General features: G+C 29.5%; 2 protein-coding genes across 9 annotated transcripts; one reads left to right on the top strand and one right to left on the bottom strand.

The window, feature by feature from the left end:
* Window positions 1-949: 949 nt before the first annotated feature.
* LOC113862485 lies at window positions 950-2,853 on the bottom strand. Its single transcript, XM_027495570.1, has 2 exons — window positions 1,322-2,853; window positions 950-1,247 (listed from the first exon to the last, which is right to left on the bottom strand). Exons 1-2 carry the CDS (start codon window positions 2,851-2,853, stop codon window positions 950-952), a joined length of 1,830 nt encoding a protein of 609 aa, XP_027351371.1.
* A 10,069-nt stretch (window positions 2,854-12,922) lies between these two features.
* Window positions 12,923-19,399, top strand: LOC113861287 (U-box domain-containing protein 33). Of its 8 annotated transcripts, none has more exons than XM_027494001.1 (9): window positions 12,923-13,806; window positions 14,265-14,386; window positions 14,461-14,582; window positions 15,074-15,178; window positions 15,450-15,876; window positions 16,070-16,207; window positions 16,509-17,036; window positions 17,437-18,201; window positions 18,697-19,399. In XM_027494001.1, the coding sequence occupies exons 1-9, from the start codon at window positions 13,566-13,568 to the stop codon at window positions 18,877-18,879; spliced, it is 2,631 nt and encodes an 876-aa protein (XP_027349802.1). In that variant the 5' UTR covers window positions 12,923-13,565; the 3' UTR covers window positions 18,880-19,399. The 8 variants fall into 8 exon arrangements, with proteins under 8 accessions (XP_027349802.1, XP_027349807.1, XP_027349801.1 ...); XM_027494006.1 differs by having other exon boundaries at window positions 12,947-13,963; XM_027494000.1 differs by having other exon boundaries at window positions 12,947-13,806; window positions 16,067-16,207.
* Window positions 19,400-23,622: the final 4,223 nt, after the last annotated feature.

Genomic DNA, 23,622 nt, shown 5'->3' on the forward strand with positions numbered 1-23,622 from the left:
AGAAAAATAAAAGGAGCAATAGCCAAACACGTGTTATAATTTTTTCACAATAATTATATTTCTAAGAATCACGTTTTCAATAATGTAGTTTGGTTAGGAATAAATGTTTGTTTTGAACAGGCCTAGTGTTACTTAGCTCGTTTGATTTGCATAGGTGCTGTCATCTCTTTTTGTCAGTGGTGGGCTCAAATAGCCCACTTGACAAAGAAACCATTTTGATGGGCTTCAACATGAGACTTCTATAAGGATCCAGTCTCGTTTCTAATTGACAGTGTCTCGTCACCTATGAAGCTCAGATCCTTGATATGACACCGATACGATACGATATCGATATAGGGATACAAAAAAAATTTAAATTTCAAGATATGATACGGCTTAGATACTTTAACATGAATTTAATGAAATAATATTTATAAAGAAATATTGATAATTAATTTATATTAATGTGTTACATTTACATATCAAAGATCACATTTTACAAAAAAATACATGCGATCATATCTTTCCTTGTCTATGAACACATCAAAAAATTATATACTTTATCCCTATTCAAGTTAGAATTCCACAAAAGAAATGGTAGTTCTATCCAGAAGAAATATAGAACTATCACAAAAAAAAATGTCCTGCCTTTATACTATTTAATTCTAACATTGTCACACTCATTTTCTCCATCTCTATCATCTACAAAAAACATAACTTCTAAGTCTGGTTCATCAAGAGATAATTCAGCCAATTCAAGAAATCCAGCACCATTATCAAGTGGATCATGTACATCTCCACTAATATCCCACATCCTTGTCTCTCCTTTAGTATACTTTTCTTCTTTCCTAGACAAAAGATGAAGGTTGGAATGCACATAAACCAAATCCTCAGCCCTTTTTGGATCCATTTTGTTTCTCTTCATAGAATGAATGAATGAGTACGTACTCCAATTCCTCTCACAGCAAGATTAGGAACAAGGTTGTACAAGAAGCTTTAAGGCAAGCTTTTGAAGTAAAGGGGTAGAAGATCCATGCATTACCCACCAAGATTTTGGGTCCAATGTCCACCTATCTTCAATCGAATCAAAAGAAGCAAAGTCAGCTGCACAAGATGAGAAATTTGAGAATTCAACAAAAACATTTTTTCTTTCTTCAGCATTAGGAAAATATCTCTTCAAACATTTGTTCCTTTCTCTCGAAACTTCATCATCTTGATGTGGAGGAACTCTATTAGGAGCTTCCCTAAGCCATTCTTCACTATAATACCTACATATGATTAAAAAATTTGTTATAGTATGATTTTTTATTTTTCAAGAGACAGTAACTAAGTTGAAATTTACCTTGGGTTCAATGAATGGGCCAAACAATGAAGTGGAGTACAACTCTTACTCCACCTAAAATTCAGTATACTATGAACCACATCATAAAAATTGAAAACTTCATTTGTTTCCTTTTCCTCATGCCTATATATGACTGTCTTCACTTTTTCAATCATGGAATCCCACATTTCATAGACCAAATGAAGAGTAGAAGCATCTATGTCACATTTTCTAAGCATGCTATATATAGTATCTGTGAAAGAAAGAATATAGTCTAATTTATCCCACCATATATCATTTAAAATAAGTTCTTTCACATAGGCAGCTTTACCAACATCATCTTCTCTATAACTATTCCATTGGTCACTAATGACCATATTTTGCAAAACACGTTTCAACAACTTCAATCTTTTTAGCATGACAACCATTGATGCAAAACGGGTTTCAGCAACAGAAAGCAATTTAAGAGATGAAAACTCATTAAAAATAGCCAATCTCATAGAGTGAGTCATTATGAAAGTCTTGATAAAAGATGCATCATCAACTAGGAGAGTGATCCAATGACACTCATTGAAAACATTTTCATTTCCATCAATATTTCTAGCTGCACATATGTTTTTCAATGCTAAATTCAAAGTATGAACAACACAAAGAGTCCAAAATACATGATGAAACTCAGCTTCAATTAACATCCCGGCTGCCTTGCAAACAGGAGCATTATCCGTTATGATTTGAACAACATTTTTTGGCCCTACTTCATTAATTACATCCTTCATTATGCTGGCCATATAGTGTTTGTCCTTGTACTCCTTAGAACCATCAACAGCCTTTAAAAATATTGATCCTCCTTCACTTACAGCCATGAAATTTATCAATGGCCTTCTTTGAACATTTGTCCATCCATCAGAAACCAATGTAACTCCTTTTATAGGCAATAAAGATTTTATAGGTTGGAGCAATCTTTCAATATGAGATCTTTTTTGTTGTAAAAGACTTGTTCTTAAAGCATTATAACTAGGAGGAAGGAAACCACTAACGTTATGGTTTGCAGCAAATGAATAAGAGCTAACATAGTAAGGATTTCTAGCAAGATGAAATGATAAGCCAGCTGAATAAAACATTCTTGCTATCTCTACTCTAAGTTGATTTCTTTCATCCACATTGAAAGCCCTTTCTAGTGTATCACTTCCTTTTTTTTTTCTTTTCTGGGATAAGGTTGCTGGAGCTGCTGAAGGTAGTGGGATAGTTTTGGGCTTAATTTTATTCTCAGCTTCTTCACAAATTCTCTTCAAATCAACCAAATACTCAGGAATGACCTTAGGACAAAGAGCAACACCAGCACCCGATATTCTAAGTAAATGTACTTTCACTCTTAAGTATGAACTTTTGACCACTTTAGCACAAAAATTACAACTCCATAACTTGTTGCCTCCTCCATCTCCTAGCTTATCTTTTATAGTGACAAATGCCCAAAGTGGAGCATGATCATCTTGAAATTCTAATGAACCAAAGTTACTTGGAATTCTAAAACTAGAGTCAGAACCAAAACTCATTTTTTGTCATCAAACACAGCTGTGAAAAAATGCAAGAATAATATTTTTACTTTATTGAATATTGCTATAAAATGAATAGAAAATATAAAATTATGAAAGAGCAAGTTTGTAAGATTTTACCACCACAGCAATAGAGAAAGAACTTTAAAATTGTTGCTGAAGTCCAAAGAAGAGAAGAGAGAAGAGAAACAAAGTTCAGAATACACCCACTGACTTGAAGCGCTACAGCAATGGAGAAAAAATGTTAAAATTGTTGCTGAAGTCCAGAGAAGTGAGAAGAGAGAAGAGGAACAAAGTTCAGAACACACCCACTGACTTGAAGCCCGAAAATCTCCTCCTTGATGAGAATGAGGAACTCAAGGTCTCCAACTTTGTCCTCTTTGCCTTGCCGGAGCAGTGGAAATCTAGGATGCTCCTCACGCCGTGCAGAATGCCAGCTTACGTGGCGCCAGAGGTGTTGAAGAAGAAAGGATATGATGGGTCGAACCTGGTTGTGCGGGTTATCCTCTTCGTTTTGTTTTCTGGGTACCTTCCATTTCAAATGTCGAACCGTGAAGCCCATAATCCAACCTCAAAACGATGATGAAAATGGAGAAATATATGAGTTTTGAACCGTGAACCCTAGCTGATTTTTTGATTTTTGGGTGTTCTGTTTTGTTCCTAACTCACGAATGATAGAAGAAATGGGAAAGTGAAAGACGAAGTGAAACTCCTCGTTTCAATTTTGTTGATTCACTCAATCTGAAAAAAGTTTTTAGCCAAGCTGATTTGGATCCGTTTCCAAGCCGTTTCCGAGCCGTATCAAAATATTTGGAGCCGTATCGCAACCGCATCCAGTTTAAATTTAATTTTTAAAAATAAATTTAATTTTTGATACTTCTTGGATACGTATCTAAGCGTATCGGAAATGTATCAGTATCGGATACGTGTCGGATACGGGTACTTTGCTATTTTTGACGTATCTGGGCTTTACTGCTCGTCACTCTATCCCCTTTTAATTCTAATAGGAAAAAAAAATATAGTGGAAATAAAGTATAAAATATTGGATGTTTGGATGAGTTAAAATAAAAATAAATAAATTTCTTTCACTTTTTTAAATAAGTAAAAAAATTAAAAAAATTGAGTTGTATTGAAAACTCTCATTCACTTTCTAAATTTTCATCAATAAATGGCACAATCGGAAGGCAGATAGTAATTTCATAGTGAGTAAATACTTAAGAAGTATATATATCATTCATATATAATAACTATTTATGTGAAGTGATTAAGAAGTTAGCAGATGATTTTGAATATTCTTGCATAAACTATTTGACTCGATTGAGTAAAAGGGATGACAAGGAAAAATAAACATAATTTATTATATATCTATTTTATATACATCTTTTTGGCAACTTTATTTTTTTTTTCATTAATTGGACATTCTCCTTTTCCTTACTATTTTCCATGATCAAGTTATAAAATTATAAACTTTTCAAAATCAAAGAATTCTGGAAACAATTTTTTAAAGCATTTTTTCTATACTCAACTATTAACTAAAGTTTATTAAAAATATATAAAAGTATATATGAGAGAGAATAATTAAATTAAATTAATAATGAGATGCACGTACTTATTATAAGATTTAATATATTTTAGTAATTACATAGTTGAAGAAGCCTTTAATACCAAAAGACAAGGCATGATGCAAGGTAACTACAATTGTGGAGAAAGAGGAAGGGAGGAGATAGGGATTTGAAAGGGTGAAAATTGTGAGGACAATTTAGACAATATAATCCATAAAATGCGAGTAATTTATATAAATAAAAAATGTTTATAATTCAATAATATTTTTTTAATTTATACTTAAAATTTTGGACATTTATGTTTCCTATCGTTATCAATATGACGATCTCAAATTTTATATAACTTTTTTAACACTTCTAATTAAACTAACAAACTAAAGAAAATTCTCTCCCTTGCTCCCAAATTTTGCTACTTTGACTAAAGAGAGATATTCTTGACATTCCATGGCATATTCCTCCGTTGGATAAGTGTTAATAATATATTATTTAACATACTTTAAATTATTAATTAGAGTTTATTAAAAATTAAAAAAATTATGTATGTTTTACTTTTTTCATCTTAATTAGATTTTTTTTTTAATTTTTAAAATTTTAACTAATAATTAAAAGCGTGTTTTTAATTCCTCTCTTATGTCAATGTGTATCAATAATCTCACTTTGTGGTGTTATAGTTTGATCAGTCTTGATAATTATTAAACAAGTGATTAAGCAAATGGTCTTAAACTTGACTCTAATGCCATAGGCTAAGTCCAGAATAAAGGACTGACGCTGACCCTTTGTTTGGTGAAGGTGAACGAAAATGATGGAGAAAAGGGGAAAAAAAGTTAAATTAAAGAAAAAATATTTAATTTTTTGTTTTTAAATTTTTCCAATTAATTAAAAAATATGTTATTATGTGTGTTTTTATTTATTTTTTCTCTATTTTATTTTCAATTATCCAAACAAGCTCAGGAGATTAACCCTTCACTGTCTCAGTTAATATGCAATCGTGGCTGTCGTAGTCGATGCCTTTAGATGATAATAATGTTTACTTAAAATAAAATAAAAAGCAAGCTTGAAAAGAAGAGTATGGAAGATTGTTGATGAATATAATATTAAAACTGGAACATGTTTCTTAATATATATGTTGAACATGTATTCAATGATAGTCATAAAAGATTGATAAATAATTTTTTTAATAAAAACTATAACTTTTAATACTATTAATATAGTAAATTTATAATTTTTAATAACAAATTATTATATATAAATTTTATTATACACTTTCTGCTATATGTTAAAAAATTATTTTTACCCATTGAAGAGTAATTCTTTTCAATACAAAAAGTATTGAAGTATTATATAAATTAATTTCCTGCATAATTAATTTTCTTTGTTAGAGAGGTTTTCTAATATATCTGAACCTAATTTCTAAAAGAAATTAATTTTAAATTTTCTATCAAGACCCATTTTGTGATTGAAAATCCTCAAGGGTGGCACTTGCATGTTACTCAAGCAAAATTAATGATGATAATTATTCTACATCAAACACCAAATTACTTTTATTTTAAACAATATTTTGTATAACCTAGAAATGAAATGAAATTTAAACAATCATGCAAAATGAAATTGAGTAGAAGGTCAGTCAACCCAATGGCATTTATTGTTGACATTTTATACACTAAGTGGTAATCTCTTCAAATAAGGTTTAATTCACACACATATATAGAGATACTATACACTAGGGTTCTGAATTATTGAGATTGATGGTCAAATCCCATCTGAGAAAAATCTACAGGTCTTGATCTGTGAAATCTTATCTTTTAAAAATCAAAATTTTCGTCAACTTTTCTTTCCATTAATTGGCTACATTCAATGCTCATCACATAGGCCTTTATATTTGAATTTCAAAGCTCTTTCTCCTCCACGAAAAAACGAAACTAATCATCTGATTAATTATAATAACGTGGTTCTTCTGAATGTTGGATTTTTATGTTAATTAATTTCTTTAACTGCCTTTTTTATATTTTTCTATTTTCTAGACGATTGATTTGGTAAATTCAAAATTCATCATTTTGAGATGTCCAAAGGACTAAATTACTAATTCTTTTATATTATATTTTATTCTGTCTGTTTTTCTATTGAAATTATCATACAAGTTTTTACTATAGACTATTTTTATTTTATTTTATTAAGGATATAATTAATAAAAAACAATTAATGCTATTAAAGAATAGATAAATAGAAAGGGTAATGAAACTAAAAAATTTAGCAATGTTAACCTTTAATAACAACATTTATTATGTGAATTAATAAGATAAAACTTTGATTTAATCAAAAGAAAATACATAAGGTCTTAAAGTTTGCATGTCTTTAAGAGAATTAAAAGATTCGCTCGTGAAGGATTGCATAAGAGTAGAGGTCAAAGTTTTTAAGAACCAGAATCAATGCAACGACATTTTTATTTGTCATGTATTCTCTTAATTAAAAAACACTAGTGCTTGTTAATTAGTTTTATGTTTTACTTCAAATAGATTAGAAGTTCTGTTTTCTTTCTTTCTAATCGGAAGATTTTACTTGGAAGTTATTTTAGGTCTATAAATACGAGAAGGATTCACTTTAAAACTCTACACCAACACTTCTGTATGCAAAGAGCAATACATTTTTATTATTAATTAAAATTTATTAAAGATTATAAAAATTACGTAAATGACTCTTTTTTACTTTTAAATTAACGTTCTTCTCTCATATTATTTTAGTTTTTAATAAATTTTAATTAATTATAAAAAGTTTATTAAAAGAGTATGTTATTAGCATTTTTTTACTTTTAAAAAAGTAAATAATACCATTAAATTTATTGCATTTTTTCTTATCTTTCATTTTACGTTCATTACTTAATCATTGTTTTCCCCTTGTTTCATTTGTATATGACTTGATCAATCATCGTTGTTCTATCCTATATTTCATTCCTTTGATTGACTTTCTCGGTTAATTTTTGTCATTTCTTGAATATAATCAACAAGGGTAATTTATAATCACGTGAGGTCGATTGATCATTCCAAGCTTGATTGTTTGGTTTTAAAAACATATTTTTGTTTATATTTGTAGTTATAAAAATAACATGTTTATTTCTTAAAATTAAATTATTCAAGAAAAATATTTTTTTATATAAGCAATTAAAAATTTAACATTTTTTATAATAAAAAAACATGTTCTCAAATTAAAAACTCCTAAAATTAAATAGAAAAAAAGGGATTTCTTACTTCAAATTGAGATCGGGAATCATAGATCTATTTGGATTCCATTGTCAAAATTAATTTCCAAGAAACGATGACACATTAATCAAATGGCATGCTATCTTTTGACCAAACAAATGACATAGTCTCTCTATATCAATGAGAAAATTTCTTTCTTACTTACACAATTTTGTCATTGAAAATTCTGCTATCGCATAAATTAATAAACACCTCTTTCAAATTGGAAACGAGACAAAAAAGTATTGGCAATATAATCATTGATGTGCATGAATAGCTTAAATTTGAATTTAATTAAGGTCATAACAATAACTATATCTTTATGCATGGATCTTAGAAAAGCTCTGCAGCTTGATACACACAGCTTACGGTCGGCATCGAAAAAGAAAATATCATTTTTGTTTATCTTTTGTTTTGATCTTTTTGGACTGAGATCAACCATACACATCTCTTTCCATGTGTGCACATGTTACAGCAGCTTAGAAAATGGGGTTTGAATTATATATCAATTTATTGGTACATGCCAAAACGAGTGTGTGACAACTTAGCGTCTTCAATGTTTCATAGGAAAAAAACAAATATTCGTACTTTTGATTCTCACTGATAAATGTATATACGCATATATATGTGATCAACGAAAATAGTTGAAACCGCGTCTTGAGAATTTATCTATTTAATGTCTCTGTCCAGGGATGAACATTTTGATTGATACTTCACTTGGCATAATTTGTTTCTCAGACAAAAGCATTATTGTTGCACGCTAAGGTTTTTGAAGTTATTTATGTCAATATTCTTAAAGCAAATACTATTTAGCTGGTATTCTAAAAGCATTGATTAGAGAATTAAAAATAAAAAACTATTTGAAAACAATTGACAACAAAAACTATGCTTGCAGTCCAAGACACCAAGTACTTGACCGATTCATCTTGATCAAGATACCACGTAAAACACATTATTATTTCTTTGTTAATCTAAGAAAAAATTTTGTAGTCAAGAGTATTCTGATTAATGGAGATTCACATTATTTAATGTTCACTGCTATTGCTCTCATAAAAAGATACTGAAAATTCTATACGTTCAGTGTAAGGAGATGATGGGTATTTAACTATTTATAAAGATATTTTAATATTTGATTTGATGTTTATTTAAAACAAGTGGGTATTTGATGTATCCCTTGATTTTGGAGTAAGTGTGTATCCATCAGAATGGCAAGAAGATATTATATAATTTGACAAGAGATTGTTTCTATAAGTGATGGATTGGTTTTTCAAATTAAGTTATGAGTTTAACTATTTAATAAATCTTACTTAAATTATCTTTTTGATGAAATTCTAACACAAGTATACTAAATTTAAATGATATAATATTTTTAACATTATAAAATTATATTTTATAGATAAATATGTTTTTTTTTAATAAAAATTCGTAGTTATTTCTATAATAACTTCATTATAGGATATAATATATGATGCACACTATATTCTCTTAGATATTCAATAATTTTAAAATAAAAAAACTTATAAATTTAAAACTGTGTAATATTATCCTTAACTGATGAGCTTTAAACATGATATGATAGATACCAAACAGCTCTTATTGCATTTGGTGAAATTAATTTTCTTTTATAATAATTACACACCGTTTAATTAGACTCATACAGAAGACGAACGGTGACGGTTTCAACAAGGAGGATCTACGTTTCTCCCTTTCGAATATTCCTCAGTATTCCCACGTTTACAAATATTATAATACTACTTTTTATTTATTTTTATAGGGATAAAATTATTCTAATACTAACAACTGTTGCATTAAGTTAAAATATTTATATTATATATTTATTTTTAATTCAATTATTAATTATTGATAAGAAATATTTTACTATATTAAATAAGATTACATTAAGGAAAAAGAAATTTTAAAATTATAAAACCAATCATGAAATATTGAGTTAAAAAATTATTTAACATAGTTGAAGTCACATGAGATAATAAAAAATTATTTTAAAAATATTATTATTTAAGACAATTCATAAAAGTCATCTTGTTTAATATTTATTTTTTTTATTCTGAATTGAAACCTTTTCAAGCTTTTTAATCTCTTGAACTAAAAGGACAACAAATTAAATATGCGTATAAATGATAAATTAAAAATTTATTTAGAATATTATTTAATTATTATTCTATTTTGATTCCATCTTACGTCACGCGTACGAGGTACCTGGGATTGGTTTTTGAATAATTACTTGGTGAACAAACTTAAAACACTTGCAATGTCCGATTTTCATCACAAAAGATCTTATGTATATATATATATATATAGCTATAAGTATATTATATACGAGTCAGTTAAAATAAAATATTTATATTATGTAATAAATTTAACCATCAATTTAAATTTTTCATTAAATAAATTAATTTTATATAAATAATTCATCATATTGTTTTATTTTAGAGTATTATATTTTTAAAATGTAAGTAAATATTACATTTTTTATATATTTATCAATATTATATAAAATAATTTAAATGTGAGATTTATCAATTTTATCTAAAGTTAACACCTGTATTAATTATATATATATATATATATATATATATATATATATATATATATATATAAAACTCTAACAATACTCCGTGAATCTCGTTTATAATTGTAATAAAACAAATTGTCCATTTGCATTCTTACAACGAAGAAAATTAGAGTAACGTTATCTTCTTATAGGATACGAAGTCAACAAGTAATTTGTTCTTTTTTATATTCTTTGCCTTCTCTAAAATTAGTGCTTATTTTTTTAAAAAAAGAAAGTTAACTGTTAATAAAAATCAAGGATTAATATTACATATAGTATACAGTGGATTATGATTCCATTGAAATCTATTTCTTATATTTTCAATTGATGATTAAGATACTTTTTTAAAGTAAATACTTACTTTTAAAATTATAATCATTAGTCAATTTAGTTTTTACCCTTACACAAAATTTATTTTAATTATAAATTGAGATTATTTTAATGTGAAATAAAAAAATTAAACTATTTAAAAATTCCGACTTTAAAAAATAAATAATTAAAAAATGTTTTTATAAAATAAATAATAAAAATAAGTATTTATTTTATATAGAAAAGTCAAATTTATTTATTGTAACGGCGTCGCGGGATTCTGTTGGTGAAAGCGAGAAAATGATGAGAGGCAACGTAACCAAGTCTTACCAGGCAGCAGAACTTGTGGGCCCCACGTTCCTTCCTTGAAGCTTCTTCTGTAAGTTAACGAAGGTGCTTCTGGTTCCGTTTAGAGAGAGAGAGAGAGAGAGAGAGAGAGGCATGAACGGAACGGGTCCTTCGACGGAGGTGGAACCCACCATGAAATTGTTTATGTAGTTTTCTCTGCATGAGTAAATAATTTATTCTTAAAATCTGTTATTTTGTATTTTTTTTATTTCGTATGACATTTTATTTTTTTTATATGTTTTTTTTATTGAAAACAGTCTTGTTTAAGTTAAATTGACTAATGATAATTTTTTAAAATATTTAACAAAACTAAATTTTTAATGCAACAATTTTGTTCAAATTAAATATGATTATTATGAATAATGTTTTTTTAATATTTAATACAATTATAGTTTTAATAATTTAAATTTCAAATTATAAATTAATTAAAATGACTTTACGACAGTGAGTGATATTAATATTTACTCCTTGCAACTCTCCATTCTCACCTTGTTTACTTCATATATATAAATTCGTGCTGCTAAAATGTCCAAGATATTTTCTAGTTACAATAATTAATGTGATTTGTTTTCCTGTGTGCTAGGAATATATAAATAAAATAAATTATAATAAATTAATAATTAGTTTTAGAATTTTCATAACTTATAATTTAGTTTTAATTAATTTTAGTAAGTTGTATGATTATTCATGAAATTACAAAACTTGTTTTAATTATATTACCTCACTTTTAATCGTAAAAAATTGTTTGATAACAAGTCTATAAAAATATTAATTTATAAAAAATATAATTTAAGAACACGAATATATGAAACTTGAGATGAAAAATAACATGTCAATATTTTAAAAGAATTTAAGACAAAAGTTGAAAGAAGGAAAAATATCTTCATAAAAAATGAATTTTAAATTTATTTAACGAATGATTTTTGTTTTTGTAAATGTAAAAAAAGTGGTAAATAATAGCATAAGTACATGTTATTAAGAGAAATAAAATGTATAATAAAAATTGTTTTTAAATGAGAATTTATGTTTATAATATAAGAATAGATGATAATTTATTTACTTTGACACAAAATCAAGATTTTAGTCAAAATATAATGAAAATGGACAAATAATGCTCAGAAAAGTATAATTTTTTAACTTTTTAAAGTAATTGTATTGTTGATTATTGACATGAGACAAATAAATTTTAAAAAATACACACACAATTATTTTTCAAAAATAATTTTATTTCACCATTTTTCATAACAAGATCAAATCTTCTAAACTATATTTTGAAAACATTTTTTCTAAATATAAATTATTTTTTCTAAAATTAATTATTTTAAAATCATATATAGTGAAATTTAAAACAAACGAATTCTAATTCTAAAAATCAAGTTATTAATTTATTCTTTTAGCAAACAATATAACATTTACAATTTAAGAACCATCTACCAATGCTGCTACTTCCGTAATTTTTGTTCAAATTACAAAATCTTCAATAAAATGTTTTTGAGATTGCTTATTTCATATAAATGCATTTTAATTCATAAATTAAATTAATCTTTGAAACCTTTTTAGTAGGTTTTAAAAAATCATTACCAAATGACATACTAAATATTTATAAATATAAAAGTTTGCTAGACAATAACTACACTTTCCTGGTTTTTTATACATATAAAAAATATATTTTAAAGCATAAATTTAAAAGGTTAAATTAATAATTATAATTATTTTTTATCTAAAAAATTAAGAAATATTTTCTACGTCTCTTATTATCCGTTACTATTTAATATATTATTTTACGTATAAAAGATATAAAATATCATCCAAAAATTATAAAAAAAAAATCATAACTCTTGTTTTTTTTATATATTTTAATTAAAATATAATAATTTATATTTTATAATATCATTTGATTATAAATTATTTTAAAATTATTAGTTTTAAAAAAAATATTAAGTATAATTTAAAACTAATTAATTGCTCACTTAAACTCCATAAAAAATAAAATCTTCTTCCTCAAAATAATTATTTTCATCTTTTGTGTAACCACGTCATTCCTCATGACAAAGTTTTATACTCACCCAGATAACACTGTTGCTTAAAGTCAACGATCAACGTTTCTGTGTATTTCTCTCTCTTTTCTTGCAATTTTGTTTTTGTTTATTAATAGGTTATAATGATTGAAGCTTAAGACAAGGTTGCTCTTTTCATGGGACTAACCGCAAACTCTCAACCACACCCCCAAAGGCTTCTTCTGATTGCTTGGTTTCCCATCTTTCTGTCAAAGTTTTGTTTATGGAGATGCACACTCTCTCTTTGTGTGTGAATCTGCGAAGTGTGTTGGGGATGGAGACAGTTGATTAAGGTTAAGTTTAAGGTTTTTTTTTGGGTATTTTTCGGTGTTCGAGGGAAGAGTTTTCTTGAGCATCCTATTTGCAAATTGCAGATGTAGAAAAAATTTACATCTTTTGTTGGGTTTTGAGTTCCAGAGAAAGAATTTTTGGTGGGGTTGAGAGATTTTGATGATTAAGGTTCTGGGTTTGATAGTAGTGGAGATGGGGTTGTTGTTGTAAGTTTATTACTATGTAGAGACAATTACCAATTGTTGAGAGAGAAAGTTGAGATTTTTTCGGCGGAGAGAGAGAGAGAGAGTTGAATTCTTTGTTTTTTGTTGGGTGATTCAATCATTTTGCATCTCTTAGCATGGCTGTGGTGAGTCCTGCGCCTGCAACACAAAGGATGGCTTCTGTGAGGTCACTTACTGATGATGGTGGAGAAATATTGGAGGAGCCTAATCCTATTGTGGTTGATGAGTCAATTTATGTTACTGCGGTAAAAGATGTGAAGGAAGGCAAATCAAATCTGATATGGGCAATCCAGAACTCTGGTGGAAGGAGGATTTGCATCATTTATGTTCTTGTGCCTGCAACAATGATCCCCATATGTGCGTATATACTATGTTTCCCTATGTGTGTTTATTGTTTGATACCTTAAATTGCTTGATTCTTTTGTGTGAAATTTTACACCAGCTAAACCGGCTCAACTTGAAGTCAATGTTTGGTATTTATGTCCTTGATGATCAGTGTTTTAGAAGTTAGCAGGTGATTTGAATTTAGAACCAAAGATGGCCCATTAGATAATCAGTCCAATTTTAGATTCTAGTTATAAGATTCATGTGTGGGTGTCCTTTAAATTTTAACTTTATGATGTCTTTGGGCAGCATCTGTCAAATTGATGATTTGATTTATTTGTTTATTGTTGTCATAGTTAATTTCAAGAAACAAATTTAGCCATAGTATACAGTAACTGTTGAAAATTCTATCTTTGCTGTGCTGTGTTTATCATTCATTCAATTTTCAGTTTCTGATAATGGTCTATAACTTTGATTTTTCATGTTTATAGTAGGAGCTAAATTCCATGTAAGTGCATTAAAAGAGCAGCAGGTTCGAGGATACCGGGAATTTGAAAGGAAAGAAATGCACGAGACTCTGGATGAATATCTTCGTATCTGTCACCGGATGGGGGTAACTGTTATAATTCTATATGCATATGTATTTATAATGTTCTTTGATTTTGCACTAATAACTTTCTGATACAGGTGCGAGCAGAAAAACTGCATATTGAAATGGATAACATCGAAAAAGGAATTTTAGAACTTATCTCCCAGCATAACATCCGAAGGCTTGTTATGGGAGCAGCTTCTGATAAGTACTATAAAAGGTAAGAAGCCAAATAAACCTTCCCCCCACCCCCCACGTTATTGTTTCTTCATTTTTACTGGAAATTCAATGATATTATAGAAGCATTGAAGATGCTATATTGGTATTTCATAAGGAATAAGATAAATAAGTTACCAGATCTGGGGAAACAATGCAAATAGTGCTACTTTTCTGTCCTGGGTTTGGAAATATTCAGTAAAGCATGATATAGGTTCTCTGTTTTCAATAACTAGTTAAATGACGTTCCTAGCTATGAAGCTGGAGCTATATCTTTCCCCTTTGATTCTTTCACCCCTAAGGTTGTTTTGGTTGCATGGAGCAATCGTAGTCCTTTCCCAATCCTCATCCACTTGTAATTTTGCAGAAACTGTGCTTTATTTCGTATGTTCTGATGATCAACTAATTTGTATCTCGAGAGCTTATCAATTTCTATTTCGTTTTTGGTGAAGTTGATATTATGCTTTCAATGATCTCACTCATATGACATCGCAGGAACATGATGGACCTCAGATCTAAGAAAGCCATCTATGTGTCTGAACATGCTCCAGCTTCTTGTCATATTCAGTTTATCTGCAAAGGGCGCCTTATAAATACAAGGTTACTAAGCCTCCTAAAATATTTATGGGTTTTGATATACATGGATATAGTATCAATTGAAAGATGTAATACATAAGAAGGAAGGTTTATAGTTGCCTAGGAATACCAAGCTCAATATGTAATAATTTCAAATAGCTTATTTCTTTATTTAACTGAAAACCTGTACGTTATTCTGCTGAAATTATCTCTGCCAATAGTTGTAACTTGTCATTGCTTTTGGTTTTTATTATTTGGGTACTGAATTACTGATGTGGGGACCATATTAAACCAGGAATCGCAGTTTGAATGAAGGTAATGTAGAGGTTGCATCTCCTCTGGTGCAGCAAGTGCCGAGATCTCAATCCATTACACTGGGGCAAAATCATGGGACAAATCTATCTAGTCCTGCTCAAGATTTATTTCGCAGAGTGAGGTCTGCCAATGATGGACATAGAGCAATCATTTCGGCTGCTTCTTCTCCAGAAGATTCTGAAGGGTTTTCAACTCCACGTGACAGGATGGGTACAGAAGTAAGTTCTGATGAATCAGATCGGCTTTCAAGGATGAGTCCTTCAGGCTTATCAACATGCTCTGACAGCGCAGTTGAGTCGGCATTGACCACAAGTTTGATCACTGAAAGGAGTGAGAGTGTAATAGACTTGACTTTGAGTCACCTGATTAAAGAGGATCTTCGACATTCATCTCCTCCTAGTGTACTGGTACACACACATGAAAAATGGTTTTTTTCTTTCAGTAATATTTGTGTCTGTTTTGGAGCATGTGCATATTTTTGCATGGTGACTTTTTGCAACTGATGAGAGACATTTTTATTTTCAAAATTTGCAATGACAAATGTTTTAACTCCCTAGCTTTATTCTGATGTTTTAAAATAATGTGATTGAACACTAGCAGGATGGTGTAATGAATGATACTATCTACGACCAGCTTGAACAGGCTATGGCTGAGGCTGAGAATGCTACACGAAATGCATATCAAGAAACAATTAGGCGTGGAAAAGCTGAAAAAGATGCCTTTGATGCTATACGCAAGGTAACTGTTCTGTTGTTGAGTGCTTCATATACTTCTTCGATGTGTAGATGATCATGTTTATGATATGAATAGTTAATTGTTTGTATCCAGTTTTCTAGTTTAAATTCTTCTAAGGGGGAAAGTTTTACCCAAAGAGTGAAACAAGAGAGGAGGATGTATAAACCGACCTTAACCAATGTGAAAGATTATATGAATGAATAAATAAGGATCATTCTAGGTTATTTAGTCTTTGTCATGTGCTGATACGGCAGCTTGATGCTCCGTCTAATCCTTTTCAATATTTTGACCACCCAATTGACAGGCCAAAGCTTCTGAAAGCTTATATACAGAGGAGTTGAACCTGAGGAAAATGGCAGAGGAAGAACTTAAAAAAGAAAAAGAAGAAGTTGAGAATATGAAGAGACAGAGAGATAAGGTTAAGGAAGAACTCCAACTTGCCCTTGATCAGAAGGCATCACTAGAGAGTCAAATTGCATCATCTGAACTTATGATAAAGGAGTTGGAGCAGAAGATTATATCTGCTGTGGATCTTTTACAGAGCTACAAGAATGAACGAGAGGAATTGCAGGTGCAGCGTGATAATGCATTGAGAGAGGCTGAAGAGTTGAGAAAATTACAAGGAGAGGCCTCAAGCACACATGTGCCTCAACTGTTCTCAGAATTCTCTTTTACGGAGATTAAAGAAGCAACAAATAACTTCAATTCATCCTTAAAGATCGGAGAGGGAGGATATGGAAGTATATTTAAAGGTGTCCTACGTCACACTGAGGTGGCTATAAAAATGTTGCACTCCAACAGTATGCAAGGACCCTCAGAGTTTCAGCAAGAGGTAGGATGGTTTGACTTTAGTGTGATAGTTTAAACATCTCTTATTTTGATCAACAATAATATTTTTGGCATGTAGGATTCAGTGATGACCAAGTTGTTTGATGTCCAAGAATAAAATGAATTTGGCCTTGACTGATCTTGCTTGTATCTTGCATATTGAATTCTAAATAATCAAATTCAATAAAAAATAAAACTGACAAGAATTGGCAGGAAAATTTTCCAAGTTTCTTTACTTCTAAAATCCAAACTTCGGTGCTTTATAGTTTTGTAAGATTTGTGTTTGTGGGGCCTTAGTATAATCAACCTTGTCTCAAAAGCACTAAAATGAAGAGAAAAAGGATTCATATTTATAATAGTGAAAAGGATATTTATGCTGACCCCATTTTATGGTTTTATATCAGGTTGATGTATTGAGCAAGCTAAGGCATCCCAATCTTATCACACTTATAGGAGCCTGCCCTGAGTCCTGGACTCTTGTCTATGAGTATTTACCAAATGGAAGCCTTGAAGACCGTCTTTCCTGCAAAGATAACACCCCTCCATTATCATGGCAAATTCGAATTCGCATTTCTGCTGAACTATGTTCTGCTCTCATCTTTCTCCATTCCAGTAAACCTCACAGCATAGTGCACGGTGACTTAAAACCCTCCAACATTCTCCTTGACGCAAATCTTATTAGCAAACTTAGTGACTTTGGAATCTGCCGTATATTATCTCATTGCGAGAGTTCTATTAATAATACTACACAGTTTTGGAGAACTGATCCAAAGGGAACTTTTGCCTACATGGATCCTGAATTCCTTGCCTCAGGGGAACTTACCCCAAAGTCAGATGTTTATTCATTTGGAATCATATTATTAAGATTGTTGACTGGGAGACCAGCCTTGGGAATCACAAAGGAAGTGAAATATGCATTAGATAGTGGAAAGTTGAAATCCCTATTGGACCCTTTGGCTGGAGACTGGCCATTTGTGCAGGCTGAACAGTTGGCTCGCTTGGCTTTGAGGTGTTGTGAGATGAACAGAAAGAGCCGGCCGGATCTATATTCAGATGTCTGGAGGATTCTTGATGCGATGAGGGCTTCTTCTGGAGGCACAAACTCCTTTGGACTATGTTCTGAAGGCCTTCTCCAACCTCCTTCATATTTCATTTGTCCAATCTTCCAGGTAACTAGTTTTGTCTGCCATTGTTTTTGAGTTTCAGCTCATTTAAAATTTTATGTCCTCATGCTGAATCTCGATTCCAATGAACACTTGTCTAAGCAAGTGAAACTCATCCTTATTCTCACACCGCATTTCAAAGTTGATCAAAGTTTCATACTTGCGTGTTCTTATTGTGCTTTTTTACCCCCTAATTAAATTTTATTCAATATCTTTATTTTCTTCACTTGAGGGAAAGCCTTACTGCAATGGTAAGGTGGTTGCATTGTGGTTTGAAAGTCATAAGTTCAAATGCTGGAACCAGCCTCTCTGCTTTGGCAATGAGGCTGTGACTACATGTACCCTCTCTAGACTCCTCCTGCATAGTGCTCTAAAGTTGCCCTTTTTGTATCTTTATTTTCTTTACTTGTAAAATATTTCCTGAATCAGTGGAATGACGTGGCTTTGAAAATAAAACTGCTATCTAAGAAAATTTGCCCTGGTTATGTTCCTACTTCACAGGAAGTCATGCGAGAACCGCATGTAGCTGCAGATGGTTTTACTTATGAAGCTGAGGCCATACGAGGATGGCTTGATAGCGGTCATGACACTTCGCCAATGACAAATGGTAAGCTTGTACATCACAATCTTGTCCCTAACCGCGCTCTTCGCTCTGCAATCCAGGACTGGCTTCAAAGTCACTGATCAAGCCTTTTTTCTGTCCATCTTGATTGAACTGTATATCTACTGTTAATAGCGTATCTAAGAAAGAAAGTTGTCATTACATTTTATTACCTTCCATCAGTTTTGTTTCTTGTAGTTCTTTGATCAGATTTTATTCCTATCCTCTTGAATAGTACATATATAAGCACATCACATATGTCATAACAGTTTTTTTGTGTGATTATCTTTCATTTCTGGTAAATTTTATGTTATTATCTCTAGCATTAGGCAATGTTTGAGTGCTGAGAAGATTTATACAAATTTGATGGCACCACCAATGTATATATTCAATGAGAATCTCAACAAGCCAGTAATGTAGTTCTTTCCTGTGTTGTGACTTATCTGAAGCAAATAGCAACTAGTGTTTTTTCTTCTTTTGGGTCAACAGCAAGAAGAGTTTAAATTGAGCTTATTTGTGTGTACGAAAGTGACTCGTAATCTGATTAATAATTTTCTTTTGACTTTCAATGAACTCCATAGTGAAGTTTATTAAAAACTCAGTCCAATCAAGCTTATGATACAAGTTCTTTGTTTATATGTTCAGCAAATAGAAGCTTATTTAAACAATTTATCAATATGCACCCTAAATCCATTAGAACATAAACGGTCGCCTCCAAAAGAAACAAAAATAGGTAAATGAAAAGGATGGAAAACTCTAATTTACACATTTTGTTTCACTATTCCCACACACATTTAGCATGTATTGAACCAATCTCAGATATTTCTATTTTCTACACAAAGTGTACACACTCAAACTAATTTACTAGTTCTAAAAAAATGCTTATACTTGATTCCACTTAAAATCAACTAGTTCAATTATGGCTCTGGGTTTGTGCATTGTAAACTGTTAAAGCCATTAATGTCCAAACCTACTAGGTAGCTTTAATCACTTATTGAAATCTTTTAATCAACATTTTCAGTATGTTTGGGTTTTCATCATTAATTTTTTTTAACCATATGCTTACTTGTTTAAAATTTAGGAATTTTTAGATAAATTGTTTTTCTTTTATCTTTATGAATCATTGAAAGGCAATTATTCAATCCATGAGATGATGTCATATGAAAAGATATAACTAATTTCAGGTGCAGCTTCAGTTGTGAAGCATCTGGGATTGAATCAATAACAAAATAGTCAAGTTTTTTCAACATATACCGAAAGGGACTACGTGTAAGTTGTTAATTGAAAAACAAGGTTGGCTTCAACCAATTGCACTTGAAAACGGTGCATGATCATGCAAATTAGTTCTGAATAAATTAAAGAAACATATTTACGGATATTTGTGGATAATCCAATTTGATTCTCATTATCATGGTTAGAGCTTTATGACCTTGGTAAAAAAAATGAAAATGAAAAAAGAAAGTGAATATATAAAGACGCAATGTGAGATAGATCAAACTCCCAACCTGAACGATAAAGAGAAAAAGAGATATACAATATTCTTTTATCTTGCTAATTGGGCTTTGTAGTTCTTCTTACATGGCCCATTGCCACTTTGGACATGTGGAGGCTTCTTTATAAAACTACGGTTTAAGAAAGAAAAAAAAGTACGATGGAAAAACAATAAATGGCTGCCGAGGTAGGTAGATATAGTTTTTACCTAGCTATTTGAGATAAGCCAGAAGAAAGGGAGAATGAAGTTAGGAACAATTTTCATCAGAAAAAAGTTAATATGAAAAATAAATTAAAATTTTCTAACAAGTTAGAAATAATTTATATTTTTAGAAGTTTTTCGTTTAACCTTTTGAAAATTTTGAAAGAATAAATTATTCGTAAAATTTTATTCATTTTTTCTTGTAAACTTCTATAGGAGTTTACTCCAACTTGACCATTAATTAGCAATTGACTAAAAGAACTTGCATACAAGTCATTCGGAAGAAAAATCAATAAATGGATTTATAAAAAGGAGTGTAGAAGTAGGAGGAACATGTTTGAATTTGGAGAGAGAGGACAACATTGAATCATATTAGAAGACAACCAGCGAAAAACACAAATTCTTCGAGAAATAGCTAGGATCCCAATGTTGATAGCCTTTGAATGACTATTTTTTCAGAAATATTTGAACATAAGAATTTTAAAAGGATACCCTATTCGTCGAGAAATTTACCATCACGATGAAAAAGTTTAAGCACTTTTGGGACTTGAAGTTTTAATCATGGTGGCCAAGGTATAAGGCAAATCGTAATTCACGTGCAAGTTTCTTAATAGTACAAGCTAATGTTAATCAATCTCATATAAAAGATTCTCACATAACCCATTGAATAATACTAATCAGTATTTATTTATTTTTCTTTTTCACTGTTAATGGTCCACCATGAACATGATATGTAAGTTACTAGGTTAGATAGAGAACTGAATATTCCGAGGCACATACTATATTTTTCTTTCCATAAAAACCATTAGAATATATTGACACAGCTCTAAAATAATGGTTCCACTAGTTCGTTGGGATCAACAGTAGAAAAAAGTTATGGCAGTTATCAACTACCATAGTTTCCAATATATATATAATATTGAAAGTGGTAGATTAGACTATTTGATTGATTGAATCTTCTTTTTCAATAAGTAATAATATATTAAGGGGTTCGATTGTGCTGTGTTTTCCCAACATTCTGACGCGATCAGAAAGAAGAATCCAACATAGAATATCCCTAAAAGCTGCATCTGTTCTTGAGCATAAAGAAATTAAATATGTGTTTGATTGATATTTTATTTTATCAAACTTATATTATATTCATTTATATCCTCATCATATAATAAAGGTGCAGTGAGATGTCCCCCTTGACCGCAAGAAGTTTTGATCTTGAAAAGCTCCTAGTGCCTAATTGTTTAAAGTCACATTCATGTAAAATTTTAACTTATATACTTTACTAAGTTGTTTTTATCAAATAAAGGTAAAGTAACTTTGTATTTCAAATTTTGGTTACATTCTCTCTTCCCACCATTTCAATTAAGTTACTATTTTTTAATAATTATCGTATATTACTTTTAGTGAAATAATATATGTTAGCATTAGAAATTTTATAAAAATAAATATTTTTTTTCTAATCAACGAAGCTAAAAGTCCACAATTTACATTTAATTTTAGTTGACTAGAGTTTGGAGGAATTCATTTTACTTAAATTTGTCATTAGCAATCTTAGAAAAGTTTTTAAAGTTATTCTTCCAACAAAAATTAAAAAAACTCAAAATCACATAGAGTTTTGAGGACCTAAATTTTGGCTCAAATGTAAGAGTTTTGAAAATAAAATCATTTCTATCTTTTTAAATTTATCAAACAATAACATCAAACAATCTATTCTAATAATGAATTTTGCTAAAAGTAAGACAAGAAAGGTTTAAAACCAACCAATTCATATGACCAATACTAAAAAAAAAACTCAATAATTGGATAAAATAAAATAATTCTGAATATATCTAGTATAAAAACAATCACAAAGTATATGCATAGTAGTTTGAGGCGTTTCACTGTATCTATAGTAGTTTGAGGCGCTTCACTATATCTATAACAAGTAGAGTGATCTGATACCCCTCTCCTAAGTTTTTTTTTCATTAGTTAACAACATATCATGGAAACTTTCTATAGAAATATATTAATCTTAAGGAGACCTCCCCACTTATAGATCAATTTAAAAACATCTTGTAAGGATTAGTAGAAAGGCAAGATTTAGCAATAAGTTGATAGGCAATTTTAATGAAAAAGATCTCATTATTAGTAAAATTCTAGTATAACAAGTTCTGACCCCGAAATAAGGGAGTTAATTTGAGCAATATAGTTACAAATCTTTTTAGGAAGTAGAGGTTTAATCTTATTCAAATTTCAAATTCCCATAAAAGAAAATAGGGTCATAGGAAAGTCTAAATCCAAATTAGGCACTAGATGAACAACAAATCTACACATATTCCCAATATGAGAAACTCAATTATCAACCCAAAATTTAATGATTAAATCATCTTTCATAAGTTAGCTTAACCCTTAAGAGAATAAAGGTAGACTATTCTAAAAGAAAGAAGATTGTTGACCATTATCAATATTAGGAGTTATAACATATAGTAAACCTATATTTATTTTTAACGACCAAGAAGTCATTGAGAGAAGTTATTAATTTCCAACACAACTTCATTAAGTAAGTCTTAGTAAGCATATGAAGGTCTTTAAAACTAAAACCCCGTCCATTTTAGGTTTGTAGATTTTCTATTATCCAATTAGATGATATTTTCTATTTCCTAAAGAAGCTTAAATAAAATTTTACTTTTCAATATAGAAAAAGAATGCAGTAATTCTTGAGGACAATTGAGTTAATCAATACCTATCTATTGAAAATAAAAATACTTTTATTGGTAAAAATGAGATGGGATAAAAAGTCTCTAAGTCTATTAACTATTAATTTAATAATAATTTTGTAACTAATCTTATAAAATAATATTAATCTAAAATTTGATAATAGACTCATAATTCTTAAAATACTAGTTTCATTAACTTCATAAATAAAAAAAAATTTTTTAAAATATATCTGAAATAAATTTAAATATAAAAGAAATAAAGAAATTCTACAAAATTTTCAAAATAGAGCATAAGTCTAATAGACTTTACAACTTAACTACAAAGTAATTGATATAAATAAATTCAAATGATTTATTATTTAAAACACTTTTAATATACACTTTATTTAGTTTATAAAAAAATTATCAATCTATTTAAGATGTATAAATTTATTGCTATAAAT

The sequence above is a fragment of the Abrus precatorius genome, unplaced genomic scaffold, assembly GCF_003935025.1.
Source record: "Abrus precatorius isolate BTA unplaced genomic scaffold, Abrus_2018 Scaffold3, whole genome shotgun sequence".
Classification (NCBI taxonomy): Eukaryota; Viridiplantae; Streptophyta; class Magnoliopsida; order Fabales; family Fabaceae; genus Abrus; species Abrus precatorius.